Source organism: Meleagris gallopavo, chromosome Z, assembly GCF_905368555.1.
Source record: "Meleagris gallopavo chromosome Z, MGAL_WU_HG_1.1, whole genome shotgun sequence".
Classification (NCBI taxonomy): Eukaryota; Metazoa; Chordata; class Aves; order Galliformes; family Phasianidae; genus Meleagris; species Meleagris gallopavo.
In genome coordinates this window covers 56,903,566-56,927,031 of record NC_139435.1, presented here as the reverse complement: position 1 = coordinate 56,927,031, position 23,466 = coordinate 56,903,566, and the positions used below count along the sequence as shown (strand labels likewise).

The window sequence follows — 23,466 nt, the reverse complement described above, 5'->3', positions numbered from 1 at the left end:
TAAAGCAATTCATACACAGAATCACACAATCGTAAGAGTTGGAATGGACCTCTGGTGATCATCTACTCCAAGTCCCCTGCTAAAGCAATCTGACAGGACATGTTAAACTTTCCTTCTTGTTCAAAACTTTTTATGTTTCTATTCTAATTCTAATGCTGATAAGCTTATACTGAGGAAATGTCCAGTAAAAATGGGTTATTAATAACTTATGAAGAGAATTCTCCTGGTATATTTATTGCAGAGTATAGAGACTCCTATAAAGTGCTTTTTCTGCTTCATCATTGTATTGAAAAAGTAATTAGGTATTCTGAGCTTAATGTGAAAAAGGGTCAAAAATGCTGCAGATTTTTTTTTTAATTTATTTTTTCTCATTAATTCAAATTGTCATTTCTACACATTCTAAAAACATTGTGTGGGACCCTTTAAACAAGATGTGCTTCCTCATTAACAAAGCAATTTATCTCATAAAATAGAAATAGGAAGAAGCAGGGGAATATTCCACTCCTTTATTTGTTGTCAGAATTCTTTGAAAATTCACTTTAATGTTTTTAAAATTACACCTCCTGAACAATCAATCTAAAGCAATGCATCTGTACCACTGTCAGTAGGATGCACAATGGACAACCATGGAACAGGATTTTTGCAGGCGGGAGAAAAGCTACTTTAACGTGAAGAATTTTCCTTTTTCTTCACAGTGAAATGAACTTTTTAGCAGATGCGGTCCCAAGTCAAATTAGAAAACTCCTGCTAAATATAAATGAGATCTTCCATCCAGAGATTTCAGGAATTTTCAAAAATAGTCAATTTCTTCCAAGTCTGTTTTTTCCATCCCAATCCTCTGTGAAACAAGATAGTTTCTCCTCTGATTCATGGTTCATCACACCGTAAGGCTAGATATAGCCAAGGTAGACATGGTATGGCCAGCATAGGCAGGATTGACAGCTTTGGTAGAAAATATATGTTAATCCATCACAGAGACGGTGAAATAGGACTCCTCTGCCTATGTTGGATGTCACTTTAAAAATAACCAAAAAGAAAACTGAGCGGCTGACTAACTTTTAGGGAACTGCCTAAATCCAAGCTACAAAATGTAGCTTGTCCCTAAATAATGTTGTGTTGTTAATGAAATTGTGTCATCCTATCTGGGGAGGTCAGTGGTTGCGGTTGATCTGACATGTGCTTGGATGGAATTAATTTGCTGTTTTTCTCTTTTCCTTTCCAAAATCTTGCATGGATGTCTGTTTTCCCACGGTTTCAGATCAACACGTGTCCACTCAGATGTTTTTTGTGGTGCTACAGATCTTTCCAGTCATAACTGACTATAGGATCTGAGAACTCCCTTTCCCAGTTTACACCAAAATATTGATTTAGGTAACCTGTGACTTAAACCTTGTCTTCTAACAGTACAGGCAGAACAGGCTCAAAATTTGTGATTTGCAAAAGGAATAAGCATCACTGGGGGAATTTCACATTTTGCTGGAATTGTCTTTAAACTAAATCATCTTATATATGAATCAGAGCCTAGTTCTGCTCTCTTTACTGATTTGCTCACAACTTATTAGAATCGACTTCTATTTGCCTCTGTGATCCTCTTCTTTCTCATCTCCTGCAATCTTTCTACTGAGCCCAAACTGCCACCAGTACACTCAAATAAAGGATTTATTTAATTCACAGATACTACAAGTGCTCGACAGAATCCAAGTGGTTTGCTGAAGCAGAACTTCTGAAATGTATAAACAGATATATCTGCAGGTATTGTCTGCAGATTTCATTCAGATTTAAAGCCTAGTGCCAGTACCAACAGACTGTGCCATATTCTTCCAAACAGCTGTTGGTCAATCAACAAATTAAAACTGTGTTTTCCCACTTTGCAGTGGCCACAGAGTGAGTTTTCTGCCATTTAATTCTTACTGTTTCTGGAGTATAAGGGAATTGTTTCTCTAGCTTTGTTTTCTATGGGACAGGAGCTTTCCTAATGCTGTCAGCTGTAGAGCATCTGGTCTTCTGCATTTTTCCCTGTGCTTTATTAAGAGCTTCCATTTCTGCTGAAAGGAGCCACCTCTTCCACAAGGCTTTGAACACTTGATAGGATCTTGTTTTGATGTGTTAACTAATGCATCTTTACAGAAAGTATGTATTTTCCGCTGTGTTAGTTATCTTCATATGTAATATACCATCTTTCGGAATAGTTACAAAGCCATAAACAAGTCAAACACAATCTTCTCATCTTTCTCTGTCTCTTTTGCTCTATTCTATTAATGTTCATTTCCACATGATACCACCCTGTGTCAGGGTACACGGGTACAGAGAGCCTTCCAGAAAACGTTGTTAACCATCTTGATTGTGTCATGATTGATCTAACAGCCCTTATATTTAAGAGTGAGTAGCCTATGTGTTACCACAGGTAGTCAACATAAGAGAATCTGCTAAGTGTCTGTGCCAGCCTGCGCTGCATGCTGGTGAATGTTCTAACAGAGATAACATTCCAGCCTGTCAGGAGAAGATCTGTGGTTTTGTATATTTACACAAGATAAAAGACACCATGGAATGGGAGGAGGGAAGGAACATCTCCAGGACAGAACTTGCACAGCATGCCTTGGGAAAATCCATTTGGGATCTCTCCAATGCCACATGAAAGCAAGGCTCCCAGCATCTGAAGGGACTTATGATTGACTCACTATTTATTGTTCTCTTCTTATGCCATCTTATTAAAACTGCTGTTTTATTTCCCCATTTTTTGCTTACCTTAATTATTGAGATACAGAAAGAACCATGCACTGTGCCTGCTGCACCATTTTCACAACGTAGAGTACCTACCTTACATTGCATTTCTGCTTCTGTTCTGGCCACTGTTCTGCCAAAGGAAGACTTTGGCAAGGATATAGCACAAAGAATGCTTGTTGCATTTTTCTTTATACTTGCTCTACACATGGCAAACACAAAACATCTTTTGGCCACTGTTGTCACCATACAATGCAAGTTCATATAATGTGATGAACTCGAAGCCCTGTATTAGCATTCAATCCTACTGTCTTCAGACAATGACAGAAAAGTCAAAACTCAGATCCTTTGCTAATCCAATGTAGAACTAAGGGAGAACAGAGGCTTTCTATATCAATTTTCAAGAACACTGCAGAAATGTAGTACGTTAAGTCAGTGTCTTATTTTTAAGTTTTGCTGAAAAGAAGCACAGTGAAGGCGAGAAGGGTGGAATTTCATGCCTGATGTTTTGAAATACTCTGTAATATCCATCAAAAGCGGTGTGTATGTCCATGCAAATATTAGCAATTTTTGTAACTAAACAGGCCTTTTTAGCATGATTTCAACAGCTCTTTACTCTGCAACACTGAAGTCATATGTGACAATTTGATGTGAAGAGAAAAAACACCAACAGCTCTTCTTCGAGTTATAGTGCAGTTAAAGGTCTGAAATTACTCTCAGTTACTCATAAGCCGTGACAATCTATTATTTCCCACTCCTTCTGGTAGCTTAAGGTCCTCATTTCAACTACAGAGATCTTTCAGTAAGTCTACTTCATATTTGGCTGAAAGCAAATGGACTTGCCTTATTTATAACCATATGATATCATAACTTGTGTGCCAGTGATCTGGGGAAGATAGATTCTCTCCCTCCAAAGGTGGGCAACACAGTGCTCTGTAACCTAAGGAGGAATAATATCTATGCACTTCTGCTTCTAGTTCATGTCCTTACCTTGCTGCCTGACTAAGGCAGGCATTGTTAACTGTAAACAAAAGACTCTGGGTTTTACTCAGTGCTCTTCCTGAAGAACCAGAAATTCCTGGCAGTGAATGCCAGAGTCCCATGTTCTTGCATTCCATAACTAGTCTTTTAGGTAAATGCTGTGGTTAATAACTGGTTGGTGTTGTTTCAGATGACAAGAAAATCCCACTGAGTTTATTGCATCTGAAATTTGAGTTCATTAAGATAGGTTTTCCTATAAGATCAATGGCTTGACATTGCTTTAATAGCCTTTATTTCTCAAAGCATAACTACATGTCCATACAATATGAAAGATTTTAGAATCATAGAATCATTTGAACTTGGAAGGACCCTTACATATTAACTAGTCCACTTTCCCTGCAATGAGGAGGGACACCTACAGCTGGATCAGGTTTCTCAGAGCCCCTCCAGTCTGACCTTGAATGTGTCCAGGGATGGGACACCCACCACCTCTCTGGGCAACCTGTCCCAGTGCCTCATCACACTTGTTGTAAAAAATATCTTCCTTATATCCAGTTTAAATCTTCCCTCCTTTTGTTTGGAATCATCTTTCTTTGTTCTATCTCAACAGAACCTGCAATAGAGTCTGTCCCCTTCCTTTTGATAGCCTCCCTTTCGATACTGAAAGGCCCCTGTGAGGTCTCCCCAGAACTTTCTCTTCTCTGTGTTCAGCAGTCCCAGCTCTCTCAGCCTGTCCTTGTAGTGGAGGTGTACCATCCCTGGGATCATTTTTGTGGCCTTCCTCTGGATGTGCTCCACAGTTTCACATTTCTTCTGTACTGACAACTCTACATCTGGATACAGCACTCCAGCTGAGGTCTTACCAGCGAAGAGCCCTGCTGACTAGACTTCTTTTGACACAGCTCAGGACATGGCTGGCCTTCTGGACTGCAAGGGCACATTGCTGTCTTATGTCCAGCTTCCATTCACCAGTGTTAAGTCCTTTTTGGCAGGGCTGTGCTCTGTTCTCACAGCCACCAGCTTGTACTCATAGTGGGGGCTGCTTTGTCTTAGGTGTAGACCTTGCACTTGGAGTTGTTGAATCTCATGAGGTTCACCTGGGCACACTGCTTGAGCCTGTCTGAGCCTCTCTGGATGGCATTCTGTGTCTGAGAGACACCACTTGTCAGTGATCTCCATTTGGACACTGAGCCTTTGACCATAACCCTCTGGGTAATATCTCATAATTAGTTCCCCATCCATCCTGTCCAATTCATCTCTTTCCAATTTGGAGACAAGGATCTTATGGGGGACCGTGTCAAAGGCATTACTAAAGTCTTGATAGATGACATTAGTGGCTCTTCCCTTGTCCACTGGTGCAATTACACCATCACAAAAACTTACAAGGTTGGTCAGACACGACCTGCCCTTGGTGAAGCCATGCTGGTTATCCCATGTCACCTCCCTCTCTTCCATTTACCTTAGATAGCTGCCAGGAGGATCTTCTCCATGATCTTCCCCTACACAGAGGTGAGGCTGACAGGTTGGTAGTTCCCTGTGTCATCCTCACTACCATTCTTAAAAATGGGTGTAACCCTGCCTTTTTTCTAGTCACTAGGGATTTCACCTGACTGCCATGACTATTCAAATACCATCGAGAGTGGCAACTGCATCAGCCAATTCACTCAGAATTCTGGGATGCACCTCATCAGGACCCATAGACTTATGGGCATTCAGGTTCCTCAGGCAGTCATGAACCTGACTTCACTTACAGCAAGTGGGGCATTGATCCTCCAGTTCCCACCTTCTGAACAGTCCACTTGAGGACTGTGTGTAGAGCAAAAAGTTGTTGAGTACCTCAGTCTTCTCCTTGTCTGTTGTTATTAGCCTGCCCATATTGCTTGCTAGGGGAAGCATGCCCTCCTGAACTTTCCTTTTCTGGTTGATGTACCTGTAAAAGCCTTACTTGCTCTTCTTTGAGACCCTTGCCAAGTCCAGTTGGCCTGGCAGTATCCCCATGCTCCTCTCAGGTTACCTGCCCCTGTTTCCTCTGCCTGTGCATTTTATTCTTGCTTTTCTGTTTGACCAGCAGATCCTGGTTCAGCCAAGCCAGTCTCCTGCCTTCCTTTCCTGACTTCCTACACCTGGGAATGGAGAATTCTTGTGCCCTAAAGAAAGTTTCCTTAAAGATCTGCCAGCTCTGCCCTGCTCCCTTGTTCTTGAGGACAGATTCCCAGGGGGTTTTGTCGACTAACTTCCTGACAAGCTGGAATTTGGCTTTCCTAAAATTAAGCTTCCTGATTTTATGCTTTGCTTGTCCAGTATCCCTGAGGAGTGTGAAGTCCATCACTGCATGGTCACTACAGCCTCCAGTCCTGATGTCACCATTTGTTCACTTGCGTTGTGAGAAACAGGTCTAGTATTGCATCTCTCCTGGTGGGGCTGTGTATTACCTGGCTCAGGAAGTTATCTTTAGCACATTCCAGGAGCCTCAGCTCACTGTAATAGTTTTCCAGCAAATGCAAGGTGATTGATGTCCACCAGCTGGAACAGAGCCTGCAAATATGATACCTCTTGTAGCTGGAAGAAAAAGCCTTTATCAGTAGGTAGCCTGTAGTAGATCCCATCCACAAGGCTCCCTTTGTTGCCTCTGTATCTAATTCTCACTCATAGGTTTTTGATATGCTTATGACCATTCTTCAGGGACAGCTGTTCACAGTTTATTCCTTCCTTGATGTTGGGGACAGTACCTCCTGTCCTCCTTCCTTGCCCATCCTTTCTGAACAGCTTGTAGCCATCAATAGCTACATTGCATTCATGAGAATCATCCCACTAGGCCTCAGTGACAGCCATTTTATGGCAGTTTTCTAATGGCATAGTCCTTCTAACTCTTCCTGTTTGTTTCTCAAGCTGCATGCATAGAGGTACTTCAGTGAACAGATGGTCTTTTTACCTTCCTGGAGGATAACTTAGTTCCTTTGAAGAGTTTAACCTCAGTCTCCCTGTTGCCTTGATTATCATAAGATGCAGCATGTTGAGGGCCCCTGCTAACTTCTTGCTCTCTAACTTTGCTACTCTATCCCACACCTTGTTGTGGGCAGGCTTGCCATCACCCTCTTCCCCCTTCAAACCTGGTTTAAAGCCCAGTCAGTGAGCCACAGACCAGAACTCTTTTCCCCCTTTGACTCAGGTGGACCTCATCAGCAGTCATCAGGCCAGGCACTGGGTAAACCACCCGACTGTCAAAAAAGCCAAACTTCCTGCAATGGCACCAGATTCTTAGCCACATTTATGATATGTGTTTTCCTGATCCTCTCAGTATCCCTCCTTGCAAGTTATTGGATTTCCTCCCTCTTTTCAAATCCAGCTTAGTTCAGTACAGGCTGCACATGAGCAAGTTGCTGATTTTCCTGGATCAGGCCTTGCTTCTTCATTTGTTCATTGGAAGACTTCTGCTCCATCAGCTGGGTGGTCTGGCCTTGTACAATGGCCTTTTGTTGAAAGAACACTGATTAATCTAGTGAATGTAACATGTTTTGTCCTATTTCTTCAGGTTTAACGTCACATTTTCCTTCATCCTATGGTGCTATTGCAAAGTGCCTTGACCACATAATAGTCTAAGTTTCTATCCTTTTCTTTAATCTTAGGAGCACATTTTTATCTTGGAATTCTTTCTTTTCCTTTTTTCTCCCCGTGGCTTCATTTGTGTAATTGCATCAGAATACCATGGATCCACTCCCCTGTTAAATTGTGAGGGAATAGTTCCTACCTTCTGCATTTCCCTCCAACAACACTGGAGGCTAATGACTACACTTCATTCACTAAACCATGCAGACGAATGAGAAAATTAACCAACTTCATATTACTACATACATTTTCTGATAAAATAGAAAGTTAACTAAAAAAATAATGAATACGAATTACAAATGGAAAAATCTATTTCTATCAGTAAAATGCTTCAGTGCAAACAATTCATATGTCACAATGAAAATCTGTATTTTGGCATTAGTGATTACTCTTCCCAGTCTCCTGCCTGTGCAATACTGCACTAGATGTTGTCAGAAGTAATGTTGTCAGAATTTAGTAGTAAACACATCTGTAGTGGTTTAGAAACTCAGCTGATGTCATGGATTGTCAGTGTCAGTATTCGGTCTGTGCAAAAGCCATATATCTTTGTTCAGAATGGAAGATGTCAGAGAATCTGGTTTCATTTGCCTCTGTTTTCTTGTAACAGAACAATGTGGAAAATTGGAGACAATGCTTTTCCTACCGTAGCCTAGACTGGTTAAGTATTACGAAAGATGTATAGAGGAAATAATCAAAATAAATCATAGCTGTTTTTATCCTACAACTAAAGCCTGGAAAAAATGTTGGCAATTTTGAGCTACTGTTACTTAGTTCTTGTTTCTGTCATTGGAAGGGTACATTGTTAGATACTGCAGATACTAGCCCTTGTTGACACTGCTAGTGTAATATGAACAGAAGCCTTTTTTACATGAGTACTGCATGAGAAAGTCAGTATACCAAGACAAAACATGGTCTCATTTGCATTGTAAGCACAAAAGTGCTCCAGTAGCGATGATGTGTTGACTTCTGTAATTCACTGGACTGCTGAGAGTTCTGGTAAGCCCTTTTGAAAACAATATAATTAGGAACAGCAAAGTATCTTCAAAATCTGAAGTGCATCACTTTAATATGAACATGCACAAAGTCCCTGGATCAATGTAAAAAGAAAATTTGGAAAGTGAAGCCATGCCTCATTACTGTTAGAATTCTGTGAAAATGTTGAAGTGATAGATAAAGCATGGCTTCAGAATAGAATGTAGTTAGGCTTTCAAAAGCCTTCTGGTACTGTTTCTCACAAGAGAATCAGGGAATTGAAGTAATGAAAGACTAATAGTAAAAGCCTGCGAGAGATTTAAAACTGCTGAAGAGATTGGAAATGAAGGAATAAATGGCCAATGATTGCATCTGAAGGAGGTTAACAAGAGCATGCCTGTGGGATCCATGTTAAGATTGCTGACATTTGCTAATAATAACCAGGAATAGAGTCTGAACACTGAGCTGGCAAAACGCACTGATGAGTTTAATTTATATAGCTTTCTTACAGATAGTGAAGAATTGGAGGATCTCCCAAGAAGTTCTAAGCAAACGAGGTAAGTGAGAAGTACCAACAAAACATACATAGACAACTGCAAAGCAGCAAACAATGGGATGATTGCAGAGTAGTACAACAGCTTTGAGTTCGGGATGAATAACAACATCTCAGTAGGGCAGCCATCAAGTATATCCATCAGGAAAATCCTTCTGTTGTGCCAGCAGAGGCTTTCAGGTCAGAACATGTTCTGTCTTATGCAGCATAAGAGCATAGGAGCTGGAGAATACACAGAAAGGAGAGCAGATTCATAGATACACAGAATATTTTCAGTTGGACTTGAATCTGTTGAACCTAGATCCAATCTACCAGTGAAAGTCTGGCCAGGATAAATCTGCATGTTCAGAGCCTTCTTCAGCTGAGGTCTGAGCTACTCACTGTGCATATCACAGTGCCACTTTGGGCCCTTATGGCAGTGCCCAACTGTTCATCACTAGCATTACTGCCATGAAGATATGCACAGCACTGTGCCTCAGAGCAGAAACCAGAAATTCTGAGATTATTGCGTATTGCAACACAAAGCAAGGAAAAAAATCCTTGCAACAAAATGACTGTTTATCCAGCTGAGCCAGCAAATGCTCAGCCTCACAGGCTGAATGAAGGTCTCAGACAGATTTTACAATCTATGAAGAACTTTCTGCTGTTGCAGCTACATCTCTGTCAGACCTAATCATTTTCTGATGGGTTGCTGGTGTTGGAAAGCTCAACTCCTATGATTCCAGACTGCCCACATCCAAAGCAAACCTGTGATGCAGCCCATATTGTTCTCCTGAGCCAGAAATCTTCAGAATGCTTGCAAATGCACAGAAGCCTAATGCTAGCTGGCTTTATGAGCAGTTCTTTCTACGGTGCATCTGTAAGTGACAGAAAAACTTCAAAATCCAACCTTGTCCATAAGATAAAAGAAAAGATCATCGGACATAAACTACACTGGCTCTTGGGAGGAAGGAGATTATCTGAAAGGAAAAATATGAGAGGAAAAGCAACGCCTGTTCTTTTCCTGCAGTAAGACAGTGTGAGAAGAATCAGCTGGGCTTCAGTAACCAAAAGTGACTCCAGAATAAGCACTCCCACCTACTCAGAAGTGAACTAGTTGCTGTAGGTGGTCACTCTGGAAAACAGAAAAATCAGATTTTCACATTTAGCCACATACATACACAGAAGGGAAAATACTTAGAATTCTGATAGGCCATGGGTCACAAACTAATCTGGAATCATTACATGACAGTGATGCAATATGCACAATTTGGAGAAATCCAAAAGCATTATGTATGCTACGTACCCTTTATGAAACATCCAACATCAGTCATCAAGAAAGAAGCATATCAATAAAGTGAGCATGTTTGGTTTTATGATGGCATTTCTTAATGTGTTGAATGCTTATGATTTTTTGCCTAGCCCAAAGCTGCAAAAAACAGTATAATTCCTGCTTTCCATCCCTTTTGTAAGAATTCTATTTGGAAGAGCTAATAAATACAGAAAAATGTTGGACTTGTTTTCTTAGAGAACTGTGAAATTATATATGACAACATTGCTTATGTGCTTATTAATCCAGAAAGTTATTTGCTATGTATGGCACTTGCTTCTTTTTCCTCTTTATCTTAATTTGAAATGCAATTAAAATATACAGCAATACTTATTACACATGGAAACGAGACGCATAAGGGGAAATAAAAGTCTTGTAAATTCCCAAGAAGTTGCTCCTTAACTTTATAATTTAATTAAATAAATATAATTAGCAGTGTGCACACTCAGCACAAATGCAAAATAATATATGCTTACATGTAGTAATATATATGTATCAAATGCCAGCTCTTCTTTTGGTCTTGTTGGCAATAAGAACCTCAGTATTACTCATTCTCAAAGTTGGAACAAATTACAAACTTCTCCTAGTGCTTCTACTTCAAGAGACAAAGAGCTAAACAGGAGCAGAACTGCTGACCCTTCTTTCCCATATCTGGCTTTAAAAAACAATAATAATAAAAAAATTAACTAACAAGCCAGAATTCAAATTCCATTTCAGGCTCTGAAAAGATGAAGCCTGGTTCCTCCAGATCCACATGTCACAGAGCAGAGATTAGTAGTGCTTCAGGTGCACCTGCATGAGCATGGGCTTGGAAATCAGCCAGGAGTGCTGTGGTCCTTACAGGCTCAGATTGGTGCAAGCTTGAGGCTGGTATATTCAAAAGCTGATAGAAAATTAATCTCATTTTTATGCTATACTGTCTTGCAGATACTTCTACGTTCATTTATGCCAGTTAGCATCCAGGCTGGACTTTTCCTGGGCTTATCCAGTCTCCCCAACTGTCCTACTTTCACACTCTGATGAGATTTTAATGTAGGCAAATTAAGAGAACTGTTAGAGTATTAGATAAACTGCCCTGCATTGGTAGCATTTTGCTCACATCTGTCTGCAAAAGGAATGTTTAAAATGCAGTTTGTTATACATCCATAAGAGATGGCTGTGGGACTGAGCTTGTGGTACTCCTGGGGCCTTCCTGCCTTTCCCATGCACCAACATTAGAGCCAAATTCTTGGTGGAAAGACTGGCAGAACAGGAATTAGGGAATAATTAGGAAGCTGGTTTTCTGAGCAATGAGGTCCTTGGAGTTTTAAAGAAATTGAAGCTCATCTCCCTTCAGGACAGAAACTCACACTTGCATAAGAGCCATTCCTAGAAATAGCAGTCCTGGGAGATTTTCAGCCCTCTGCAGGACCCTGGCTGTCAGCAGCTAAAATGCTGGATGCCTTTCAGGGTTCATTTCAGTCAGGAAGGCTGTTCCATGAAAAACTATGGTCGTTTTAACCCTACGTTGGAAATGGAGGAGATCTGCTCTCAGAGGGTAACTATACTACATTCGGGCTTTGTCTGAGAAGGTGATCAAGCCCAAGAAATTTTCTGGCATTCAAAAGAGAATGAGGCTTCCCACACTGTGTGAATGTGCCAAGAACAAGGTTAAAATGACCCACAAAACCCGAGGAAAAAATCATGTGAAAGTCTAATCTATCACTAATGAAGTTATGAACACATAACTTTGTTCTGCCTTCAGAAATATATTATAGGTATGACTCTGAAATCAGACTTTAAGAATGCAAAATGCGAGCAGGGCACTACACAGCTAACTTGTAATCCCATGCAGATAGGGTTTTTCTCTTCTCTCCTCCTTTAAGGATATAAAGTGCAAGACAAAAACAGGGCCCAAGTGATTAATGGCAATAGTGTAGAGCATGACTAGCCTGACATCCCTGCATAACATTGCCTTTCCTGTCTTTGGAAGGGGCTCTAGTTTCAAGCCACCCTTCTGTGCAGAAAGCAAGTACTTGTCCATGGCTCCTCTTCAGTCTGAGAAGGTCTTTCTCAGAACTTTGTCATCTATCAAAAGAACAGAAATCCTGAGCTGCAGATTCCCCCCTTGTCCATTGCTCTGCATTAATGGACTTGGTAAAGCAACAGGGAGGTGGTCCTTCACATGAAAGTATGGATCTGAAAACCCTGTCATAAACTTGATTTAAGTTGAAGAGGCGGTAATGGTTATCCCAGAAGGAGATAAAGAAGAACCACCTTCTTATTGCTTGTGTTGGTGGTCTGAATCCTAGCTGCTGGAAGCCTCCCAAAGATGTAATTACTAGGGACTTTTTCACCATTTTGTAAGCTGAATCCTACCTATGCAGTGCAGACAGAACAGACAAACAATGATAGCCTCCTGTCCCAGATTAGTTCCCACAATTGTAGCGCTAGATCCCACCTGGAGTGTTCTTTGATCTTAACTTCTTTCTTGTTGCAGAGGCCATAGAGGGTCTAGGGGGATCAGCATAAGGATGTTCATAACTCCACTTGAACATCCATTCAGCGCCTCCAGCTTTCTTCAAGACTAGACCAAATAATTACTGCAATAGGTACTGTACAGTGATAGGTACGAAGATAAGACTAACACAGCAATTCAGAAGAAAGCTTGGGAGAGCCTGCTAATCGTCTGGGCAAATGGAGAAAGTTACAGCAAGCAGTTTTAACTGATCACAACAACAGTGGCCCACATGAAAAACCCTCCTGACAATAAACCAGTGTGATTCATGCAGATATCATCTCCAACTCACTATAGCACATATATAGGAACTCATTTAGGAAAGGCACCTACTGACATACACCACTACGTCCTCTTTGCTTAGCAGCACCATCCCTAGCCAGCAGCAGGGCCTGGTGCCCTTCCCTGGGGATGTGGTCAAAGACCCCTGTGTCATGGAAGGGAACAGCACACACAGGCAGTGAGGCTGTAAGGTCAGTGCTCATACTGAGGAAAGTGGCAGGAGAGCAGGCTGCAGGCCTATAGCTTCTCCAGACAGAGGCTCCAGTGTCTCAGCCCACTTGGGAGAGAAAGAGGGCCCATGCCTCCTGCCTCCTCATGGTGGAGGATGAGGACTCTCAGAGGGACACTGCTGCTGCTGCTGCTGGCAATAATGGTGGTGGCCACAAGGGCCAACTGTACCCTACACTGCATCGGGCCCAGCACTGCCAGCCTGGCAAGGGAAGGAATTGCCTCACTCTGCTCCGTGCTGTGCGGCTCACCTCCAGCACTGTGTCAGTTTGGGTGGCACAATGTAAGAACATGAAACTGTGAGAGAGCATAGAAAGGGATGTTACAAAGATGGTGAAGGAGGAGATGCTGACCTTTTGTGTGCTCAGTGCAGAGCAGAGGAGCTGAGGGGAGGCCTCATGGCGGCTGCAGCTCCTCACAGGGAGCGGAGGGCAGCGCTGAGCTCTGCTCTGTGTGACAGTGACAGGGCCCGAGGGAACGGCATGGAGCTGTGTCAGGGGAGGGGCAGCTGGGGGTCAGGGAAAGGATCTGCACCAGAGGGCAGTGGGCATGGAATGGGCTGCACAGGGCAGTGGGCACGGCCCTGAGCAATAGGACGAGGGAATGGCCTCAACTTGCACCAGGGAAAGTTCGGGTAGGATATTAGGAAACATTTCTCCTCAGAAGGAGTAGCGAAGCTGCCCGTGGAGGTGGTCCCTGGAGGTGTTCAAGAACCGCGTGAACGTGGCAATGAGGGATGTGGTCAAGGGGCATGGTGGGGGTGGGCTGACGGTTGGATTCGGTGATTTAGAGGCCTTTTGCTTAATATTTCTATGATTCTATGACCGTTATGAGTCTCTCCCGAATGGGAATATTCTGCGGTGACTGTCACGCTGGAAATGACACTCGCCCCACCCCACTCAGGGTCGGCCCCGTTCCGTGGCCGCGCTCCACCCAAGGGCTCGGGCAGCCCCGCCCCGCCCCGCCCGCTCGTCCCCTGCCTCCCCGCCCCGCGCAGCCGCGTCCCCCGCCCCGCTGCGTTCTGAGGTCGGGCCGGGCCGTGGTGCAGGCACGGCAGCGGCGCTCGCGAGAGCGGAGCTGCGGCGCGGCCGGGAGAGGCTGCGTCCCGCGGGGAGCCGGGGAGTCTCGGTGGCGGGGAAGCCGCCGGTGCGCGGAGCGGAGCGGAGCGGGGCGACCGGCCCGCCCGCCCCGCCGCCCAGCTGCTCCATGCGGGCGGCGGCGAGCGGGGCCGGCGCGCAGGGCGGCGGGGGCAGCGCTAGGCGCTGAGGGGCCGCGGCCGGCGGGGACGATGGCTAAATGGCTGAATAAGTACTTCAGCCTGGGCAACAACAAGACCAAGAGCCCCCCGCAGCCTCCGCGGCCCGACTACCGGGAGAAGCGCAACGGTGCCGGCGGCGCGCCCCGCCCCGACGGGCCGCCGCACCTCCACCGCCACCAGCACCACACTTCGCCCGGCTTTCCGCACCGCCACCTGCGCGACGACACCAGCGAGCTGCTCCGCGCCTACCGCGCGCAGAAGGACCGCGACTTCGAGGACCCCTACAGCGGGCCCGGCTCCTCTTTGCGCAAGCTGCGCGCCCTGTGCCGGCCTGAGCCCTGCGCGCCCGACGAGCCGGGCCCGGCCGCCCCCCGCGCCTTCTCCTCCGCGTCGTGCGGTGCCGCCGCTTCCGCGCCAGCCGGCTCCCCGCTGCTCGCCCGCAGCCAGAGCGAGCGGCGGCCCGGCACGCCGCCCGAGGTGCGGTACATTTCCCCCCGGCACCGCTTGATCCGCGTGGAGATCGGCGACGGCGGCAAGTTCGGCCGTGGCGGTGAGCAGCTGGCGGCCTCCGCGCCCGCCAAAGAGAAGGTGAGCGCCGGGCCCGGCCCTGCCCTCCGGGACCGGCTGTGGGAATGGGGCCGGGGAGGCGTTCGTCTGGATGAGCTGCTGGGATGGAGGAGGCCTTTGTGCGCGGTGCAGATCGTTGTATGCAGGGCAGGCTCCTCGGTGGCGGTGCCCGTGGATGCCTACCCCGCCGACAAGCTCTGAAGCGTGTCGTAGAGTCATAGAATCGCTGAGTTGGAAAAGACCTCTAGGATAGCCCAGACGTCAGCCTACCCTACCCATGCCCACTGACCACGTCCCTCAGTGCCATATCCACGTGGTTCTTGAGCACCTCCGTGGTTGGTGACTCCACCACCTCCCTAGGCAGCCTGTGCCACTGCATCACCACTCTGAGAAGCAATTCTTCATAATATCCAACCCGAACCCTGTCTTTTGCTGGTACCGTGGTATGTCTCAGAGTAGATGTGCTGTGGAGGAACATGGAGCGTGTCACCCATTCCCGAAGTGTACTGTGGTTACAATCACACTGTATCAGCTCAGCTTCTGGGGTGACAGCAGGCCTGGACCAAGGGCAATTGAGGGCTGCTTGGCCTCCTGGTGCTGCAGCATGAGTGGCAGGGAGTGTTCCCAATGTGGTTGTGGTGTTTTTTTCTTCCTCTCTCCTTTCCTGCAGTCACTCACAGCCCCTTGACAGTTTTGCACCGGACAGGCTGTGTACCAGCATCATGCTTGTTTTGGCATGTGAGGACTAATTAGTTGGTAAGATCTCAAGAGCAGGGTACAGGCTGTTCTAAGGTCTTCATAAGATGTAACTGTGTACAACATTGAAGGGGTTTTTTTTATGTGTTACTAATCCTCTGCAAATCTGCATACTTCAGTATGCTTTGGCTGTAACTGCTGGAGGAGGCATGTTGCACTCTGCAGGGCAATATCTGCTCATCAGCCAGGCTTCTTACATATGTATCTAACATACATTTACAGAAAGAATTTATATCAAAACAACAGTATACTCCTTGCTTTTACTGGGGAAAAAAAAAAATGCCATGCTCTGACTTCTTCACCTCCTTGTTCACTGCTGAAGGTGAGGTTGTTCAAAGTCCTGTGTTACAACAGCACAACACTTCCCTGCACATTTATGTCTCCAGCTGACAGCTGAAGCAAGCTCTGCAGCCGCTGGCTTGGCTGCAAATGCTCTCTTGTCTTTCAGTAGTGGTTCTCTACAAATATTTACAAAAACACTGTAGAAACAGTGCTGGGAAGGTTCCAGGCTCAGGAACTCAGGTTACAAGGGGAAGCTTAGCAGAGGCTAGAGCAGCTTTGATCTTGTAAGTGCTGTGCCTCTGCTCTTTCTTTAAGTAACAGTTTGTTGTTGTTGTTGTTGTTGTTGTTGTTGTTGTTGTGTTGTTGTTGTTGTTGTTTTTGTGGTGTGTGTGTGTGTGTGTGTGTGTGTGTGTGTGTGTGTGTGTGTTGAAAATCAGTTTTTCTGCAGTTTGTAAATTGGCTTGTGAAACTTCAGTTTTATATACTCATCACAGGAATTCTAAGTATGTGCTGAATTTACCAATTTAAATGAACTGTGGGTGCATGTTTAAGTATGTAACAGGATTAAATTGAGAGGTAACACATTTCTGTGACAAGTTGATAAATTGTATCCTGTCCAGGTGGAATTACCAATATATCAGTTTGTCATGATGATGACAAGATATTAAAACACTAGCATTTATTACATAGTCTGTCACTTTACACGTAGCTCCTGACTGGAAGCAACTTCTTTCTCGGAAGTGAATCATCATTAAAGTTACAGTCTCACTATATTCACTCTTCTGTCAATTACCTGTGTTCAGACCAAGTGCTCTCAGGCAAATACTTTCAACGGCTGTAGGGAAAATAACTGCTTTGCTTGGGGCAAAACTATTTCAAGTGCAACTACTGTTCTTCTTATGTAGGACAGGATTTACTACTATTATCTTTATATTTTAGGCCAACTGATTCAATTTGCAAAATGGAAATAACATTTGTTTCAAGTAACCCTCCTTGCCAACTTCTGTGATTATAAATGTGTGCTGCTGGCTTTAAAATTTGCTTTGAATGAGCAGCCTGCACTTCTGTAAGATAGGATGATTCTCCAGAAATCAGAATACTCACACTGCATTCCTTCTGGTTTTGAGAGAGAGTATACATGACATGCAGGCAGACTTACCTTTCTGAAGAGGCAGATGTGCTGATCCTCACGTTGCCCCAAAGTTTTTTTTATGTTCAGATGGAACTTCCTGTCTTCCTGTTTCTGGTCATAGCCTGTTGTCCCAACACTGGGCTGAAAGAGCCTGCCCATCTCTGGCTTGACTCTGCCCATTAGATATTAGTAAGCATTGTTAATATCCTCTCTCTGTCTTCTCCAGACGGAACTATTCCAGGCCTCTTTGCCTTTCCTCAGAAGGGAGATGCTCCAGGCCCTTAATCATCTTTGTGGCCCTTCACTGAACTCTCTATAAGTTCTCTGTCTTGAACATGGGAGCCCAGAAGTCCAGAAGAGACCTCATCAGGTCAGGGCAGAGTAGGAGGATCACCTCCCTTGACTTGCTGGCCACACATTTAGTAATGCGCTCCAGGACACTACTGATCATCTTGGCCACAGGGGCACAGTGCTGGCTCATGGCCATCCTGTTGTCCACAGATGCTCAGGTTCTTCTTTCCAGAGTTCTTTACCTGTACTAATGCATGCAGTCATTTCTTCCCAGCTGTGGGACTCTATACCTGCCCTTGCTTAACCTTATAAGATTCCTCTCCACCCAACTCACCAGTCTGTCCAGGACTTATTTGAATGGCAGCACAGTTGTCTTGTGTGTCAGTCATTCCTCCCAGCTTTGTATCATTGGTAAACTTGCTGAGAGTGCATTCTTTCCCTTCATTTTGGTCATTGATGAAGACATTGAACAAGGCATGGCACAGTGCTGACCCCTTAGGAGCACCAGTAGTTACAGGCCTCCATCCAGACTGTGCTGCTGATTACAGTCTTCTGAGCTCTACCAGTCAGCCAGTTCTCAATCTACCTCACTGTCCACTCATCTATCTCACACTTCCTAAGCTTACCTTACAAGAGTGTTATGGGAGACATTGTTGAAAGCCTTGCTGAAGTCAAGATACACAACATCTGCTGCTCTCCCCTTATCTACCTAGATAGTCACAACTTCCTAGAAGGTTACCAATTTGGTCAGGCATGATTTGTCCTTGGTGAATCCATGTTTACTACTCCTGACAACCTCCCCTTCTTCCTCTGACTTGGAGATGATATCTAGAAGAAGTTGTTCTATCCCATTCCCAGGAAAGGAGATGAGGCTGACTGGCCTGTAATTTCCCAGGTCCTCATTCTTTCCGATTTTGAACACTGGAGTAACACTGGCTTGGGCACATCTGCTGTTCTCCATGACCTTCCAAATATAATAGAAAGTGGCTTAAGTCACTTCTGCCACCTTCTTCAGCACTTGTGAGTGCATCCCACTGGAGTTCATAGATTTGCATGTGTTGAGTTTGCCTAAATGACCTCTGACCAGATCCTCCTTGACCAAGGGGAGTAGCATAACTTAAGTATTTATATTATGAATGAAAGAAAATAAAATTGCTGTATAAGGATCTTCTCACAGAAAGATATTAGTGTTTAATAATCCAAGAGTGTTCATTAAAGTCTTGTGGTCTGTTCCAGCACCTCTAATCTTTGTTTTTCTTGATTATACAATTATAATGCTCTGCTTTCTTTTACAGAGAGCTATGGTTTCCCACAAATTCCATGAGCGGTTTTTCAAGCTTTGTTTCTGATGTCTGAGTAGGACTGGGGTGGGTTAAACTTGAGAGAAATTCTGGAATGGGTAGTAGATCCAGGAAGATACCTGTTCAGTGTCTCAGGTTCGGATTATATGTAAAGGACAAATGGCAAAGTGTAAATAACAGCAAACTAGATATTATAAATTTCCAGGAAAATGATAAACCAGATAATCTGAGTAGTAGAGGAGATACGTACTAAAAGTAATGGCAGGCCTGGCTGCATCTAGCAAGATTGCAGACATAGGTTGTAAAAGTAACCGCAGAGGTGTAACTCATCTGGAGTTGAAGAGCCTTAATAAGCAAAGGTAAGGATGCTGACCAAAGCCAGATTGGTAGCAGGCCATGCACATATAATAGTGAGGTGAGCAATCTTCACAAGAAGTACACGAGGGAGGGTGTCATCACTGCCAGGTATCTTTGAATTCAGAATGGTTTGTGGACTTTTTTACCTAAGTAGTACAATCAGACAGCTTTGAGGGCTTTAGCAGTGATGTGTATCTGAAAGCAAAGGAGATCAGGCAAGGTTATAATTTGTGGCAGATTCATCTCAGTTCCTCCATTATGGATGACAAGGAATAATTGGCTTCTGTTTTCATTGCGGGTCTGGGAGAAGTTAAATACTCAGTTCTCCTCTTGCAGAAAAATGAGCTTAGGTGAATTGGAATGGTGTGTCCACATGAAGCAGCTGCCAGGTTCATGCATCTGTGTAAGAATGGATGTGAGACTCAGCTTGCCATCAACTCAGTGGACAAACCTGTTAGTGAAGAGTGAGCTGAAGTTCTGCTAAGTGACTCTTTTTTCTGGTGTAAATACTTAAGGGTAATACTTATAGTAATACTTAAGGGTATAAAAGGTTGTTTTGTATATTTTCTTACCTAAATACTTAGCTATGTGGCTTTGGATCTGAAGAGCTATTCAGACAGCAACTGCATTACGATCCATTGCAGTTAAGTTCTTAGTGTTTAAGAGGTGGACCTGTAGTGTACTTGTAAAAGATGATTATTTCATAATAATTAGCAACATTTTTCCCTTTCTATGTGCCGCAGAAATAGAACTGTGCAACAGATCTAGATAATGTGTGCAGAAGACACTGCAAATTGTAAGATCCATTTCTGCAGAAGTGGCTGTGAGAGAGCCTGTAAATGTTGTGTGGCAGCAGGAAACCATTCAACGCAGTATAGCTGCTGACTTGATTTCCAGAGGTCCAAAGGCTTATGTGAATCCTGCATTTGTGTAGGTAGGGAAAACTTAGTTTCCGTGGAATCCATCTCAGAAGTGTGTGGTGCAGAGATAGAATGCTAGCTAAGTGTGAGCTTTAAAGCCATATTTTGCATCAAACATCTGCCTTTCTTACATTACAATAGACTATGGAAAAGCTATTTGAACTTTCCAGTATTAACATGTGTGTATGATTAAAACCTTTTCATAAACATTGAGAAAATGTAAATGTTGAGAAGATGTTTGTTATGTTTTTGTATCCAGAAGGTCTGAGCTGTGTTTGGTCTTGCAAGTGGGAATAAGTCAGGTGTATGTAACAGAATCTTACAGCTGGTATGGATACCTAAGCAGTGGTTGGGTTATTTATTTTCAGGTATATACTTCTTAAAGCTTCTATGTTTCTGATGAGACTCTGCTGTTTTCCTATGTTTAATCCATTTCAGCAGATTGTTGGGCTGCCATTCTTTCCAACTGGCTGTACTCTGGAACTTACCTTCTCTCTTCATGTGGTACCTATTGCCATATGGCTCTGACTTTAAGCCACATGTCTGGAGAAGATACCAGAGGCTGCTGGTCTTGTGAGCCTTCAAGAGTGGCTTGTGCAAGGCCATACAAGCTGTATTTTTTTCTACGTATCTCACGATGCTATGACAGTAAGACTCTGCTAGAAATGCGTTCTTCCAGAAATGTGAGCATCATGATCAAGGGATTATCTAAGTCTTATGGTAAGATACTTAGTTGTTACCTGAACCGGGGGGTGCTAGAAATTTTAGGTCTGTTACAAGTGTTGAGGTGGCCTGTTTGATAGAAATGGGCCTGGCTTCTCCATTATATTGCCCAGCTGGGAACCATCTTGAATCTGGAAATGATCAGATTTTCATACTCTTGGCCAAAGAGAATTGAAGCAGAAAAAGGCTAGCTGAAGGGAGTTTGAAGCTGTTGGAAACATGGAGATGGGAGAAGGGTGTGGTGATCTCCTGAAAAAGCATGTTATGTATACCTTTAAAGTTAACAGATCCAAAACACTGAAATCTCCTCAGTTACTTGATTCAAACAAAATGACCGACTTGCCCTTTTTTTTGAACTCATTATTGAATCATTTACTAGAAAACTTTACATGTTCCATGTGGCCTCATTCTGGAAAAGGCTAATGTTACAGCAGTGGACCTTTGTCCAGTTTTAACCCTCTACTGTGCAACCTCAGTATCTAATGTACATGAACAATGCTCACCTGGTGCTCAAAAAGCAGAAACATATGCCTGCAGTGCTCTTTTGGTTGTTCCTTCTGTTGCTTCATAAGGAAGCAAGCAAGACTCGTGTATATGCTGGGATGTTATTCCAAGTCCAGTATGGACACTCTGCTTCTGGAGATAAGTAGCTCTGATTTGTCATGTGCTCTATTTCTGCACTCGTGAAATGAGGTGAACTGCTTATTCCTTTTGGACTGTGAGGATGAGACAGAATATTAATTGGGAGGTTGAGGCTGCAAGTTCTAGGCAAAAACTCAGACAAAATTGTTTGCTAAAACTGCTTGTGTCTTTCATAGAATTGCCCAGTGTAAGCTTTTTGATTGCATCTTTAATCACAGACAGTTCAGTCTTGATGTTATGTGCCTGTGCTCTTGCCAGACAACAGGATGTGTGCTCTTCTGTTTCTTCAGGCTGTATTCTGAACATCCTGTGGTCTAAGAGCTGACCAGTATGTGTGCTGTAGCAGTTAGTCTGCGCTTGGTGCTTTAATTTTTGTCTCCTCATCTGTATTCATAGTCACATTTTCATATGGTTATCAAAGTACATGAAGTTGGCACCAGGGCCTCACCCTTTATTGCAGGAGACAGAGTTATAGATAGAACAGACTAGGTTGGAAGGAATATCTCAAGGATATCTAGTCAAACAGTATCACTGCTGTGACTCTGTCTTCTTTGCACCTTCCCTTTAGGTATTTATATAAATTGATAAGATCTTTCCTGAGCTTCCTCTGTTCTAGTCTGAACAGTTCCTTAGTTTTCTTGGTGGCCCTTTGCTGGACTCCCTCCAGTGTGTCTGTGACTATTCTCTACTGGGGAGCACTGGCACAGTGCTCCAGGAATGGCCTCACCAGGACTGAGTGAAAAGGAGGGCTCATCACCCTTGTCCTGTTGGCAGTACCTTGCTTCTTGCAGCCCAGGTTGCTATTAGTCTTCTTTATGGCAAGGACACTTTCTAGTTGGTGTTTAACTTCATGTCCACTAAGATTCCCAGGTTCCTCTCTGCCAAGCCTTTCTTCATCTGTGGGCCCCCAGGCAGGTCTTGGCACCTGGTCCCTTCCTAGGAGCAGGGCTTGGAGCATCTCCTTGTTAAACTTCATGTTGTTCCTGTCAGCCCATTTCTTCAACCTGTTGAGGTCCCTCTGGATGGCAGTACAGCTCTCTATTATACCAGCCTCTCCTCCCAATTGAATCTGCAGACTTGCTGAGGATATACTGCCCCATCATCGAGACCATTAATGGAGATGTTAGGTAAAGCTGGACCAAGCACTGATCCCACCCATAAACCATACTTAGTAACCTATAGCTAGGCGTAGTGCTACTGATTACTGTTTTCTGGGTTTGACCATTCACTTACCTGTGACTCATCCATTTCTTCATCAGCCTCTTTGTGAGAATCTTGCTGAAGGCAGTGTCAGAGGTCTTACTAAAGTCTAGGCAGATAATATTTACTGGTCTTCTTGTATACGAGGCCAGTCATTTTCACTTCTTGGATATAGTGTTTTATTTCTGCTGAAAAAACAGCAGAACTACTCATAGCTGCTATGGCCTGCAAGTACTTGGGTTGCTTTCTTGAGAGGGATGGAAACCAGCATAAGGTGAACAGCTTGTTAATCTTTAACTCTTCAAATAATAGCTGTGGTCTGTTTGGCATGATGAAGAATACCTGCTGAACTGCTTTGGTTTTTTTTGTAGCTGAATTCCAGACTTTGAAGTCAAGCAGTAATGCTCGCATTTTTTCTGTGTGATTTTGCAAAAATATCTGATATTGAATTACCAGCAACTACAGTAATCTTGAAAGTATTAAAATATTTCATAGGCTTCGTGTATGAGAGGGGAATGAAGGTGACCACTCAGGGGCTTCAGCCACTTACAGTTTATTATGTGATGGTTATTAAGGACGGTGCACTATATGCTGCTGAGGTACTACAGGAGGAGCATCTTTGATAGATTACTAAGATCTCTGCTCTTCTGAGATGTTTCAGGATGTATTTTAATCTTGCATGGTTTTTGTTTTTTTGAGGTGTTTTTTTTTTTTTTTCAATAGAGCTACTCTTCAAAGAAAATCACAGTAGTGTGACAAACATAGTTTTAAAGATCCGACATGCACTGTCTGAATGAGAAATGATTGGCCCAGTACTGTGTTATGTACTCTGTGAGTAGTTCCTATGTACTAATATTGTAGAGTAAGTATTGGTAAGTACTGCACTGC

The 23,466-nt window shown here is 43.8% G+C and overlaps 1 protein-coding gene across 2 annotated transcripts in view; it reads left to right on the top strand.

The window, feature by feature from the left end:
- The first annotated feature begins 14,124 nt into the window (after positions 1-14,124).
- SHB (SH2 domain containing adaptor protein B) overlaps positions 14,125-23,466 on the top strand; it is a 78,165-nt gene continuing 68,823 nt past the window's right edge. For both annotated transcript variants that reach the window (XR_014880376.1, XM_085213092.1), the window contains exon 1: positions 14,125-14,995. Coding sequence is in view for 1 of the 2 variants with exons in the window: in XM_085213092.1 (XP_085069218.1) it covers positions 14,438-14,995 (558 nt within the window). In the remaining variant the exon portion in view is untranslated. The remainder of the gene's footprint in view (positions 14,996-23,466) is intronic.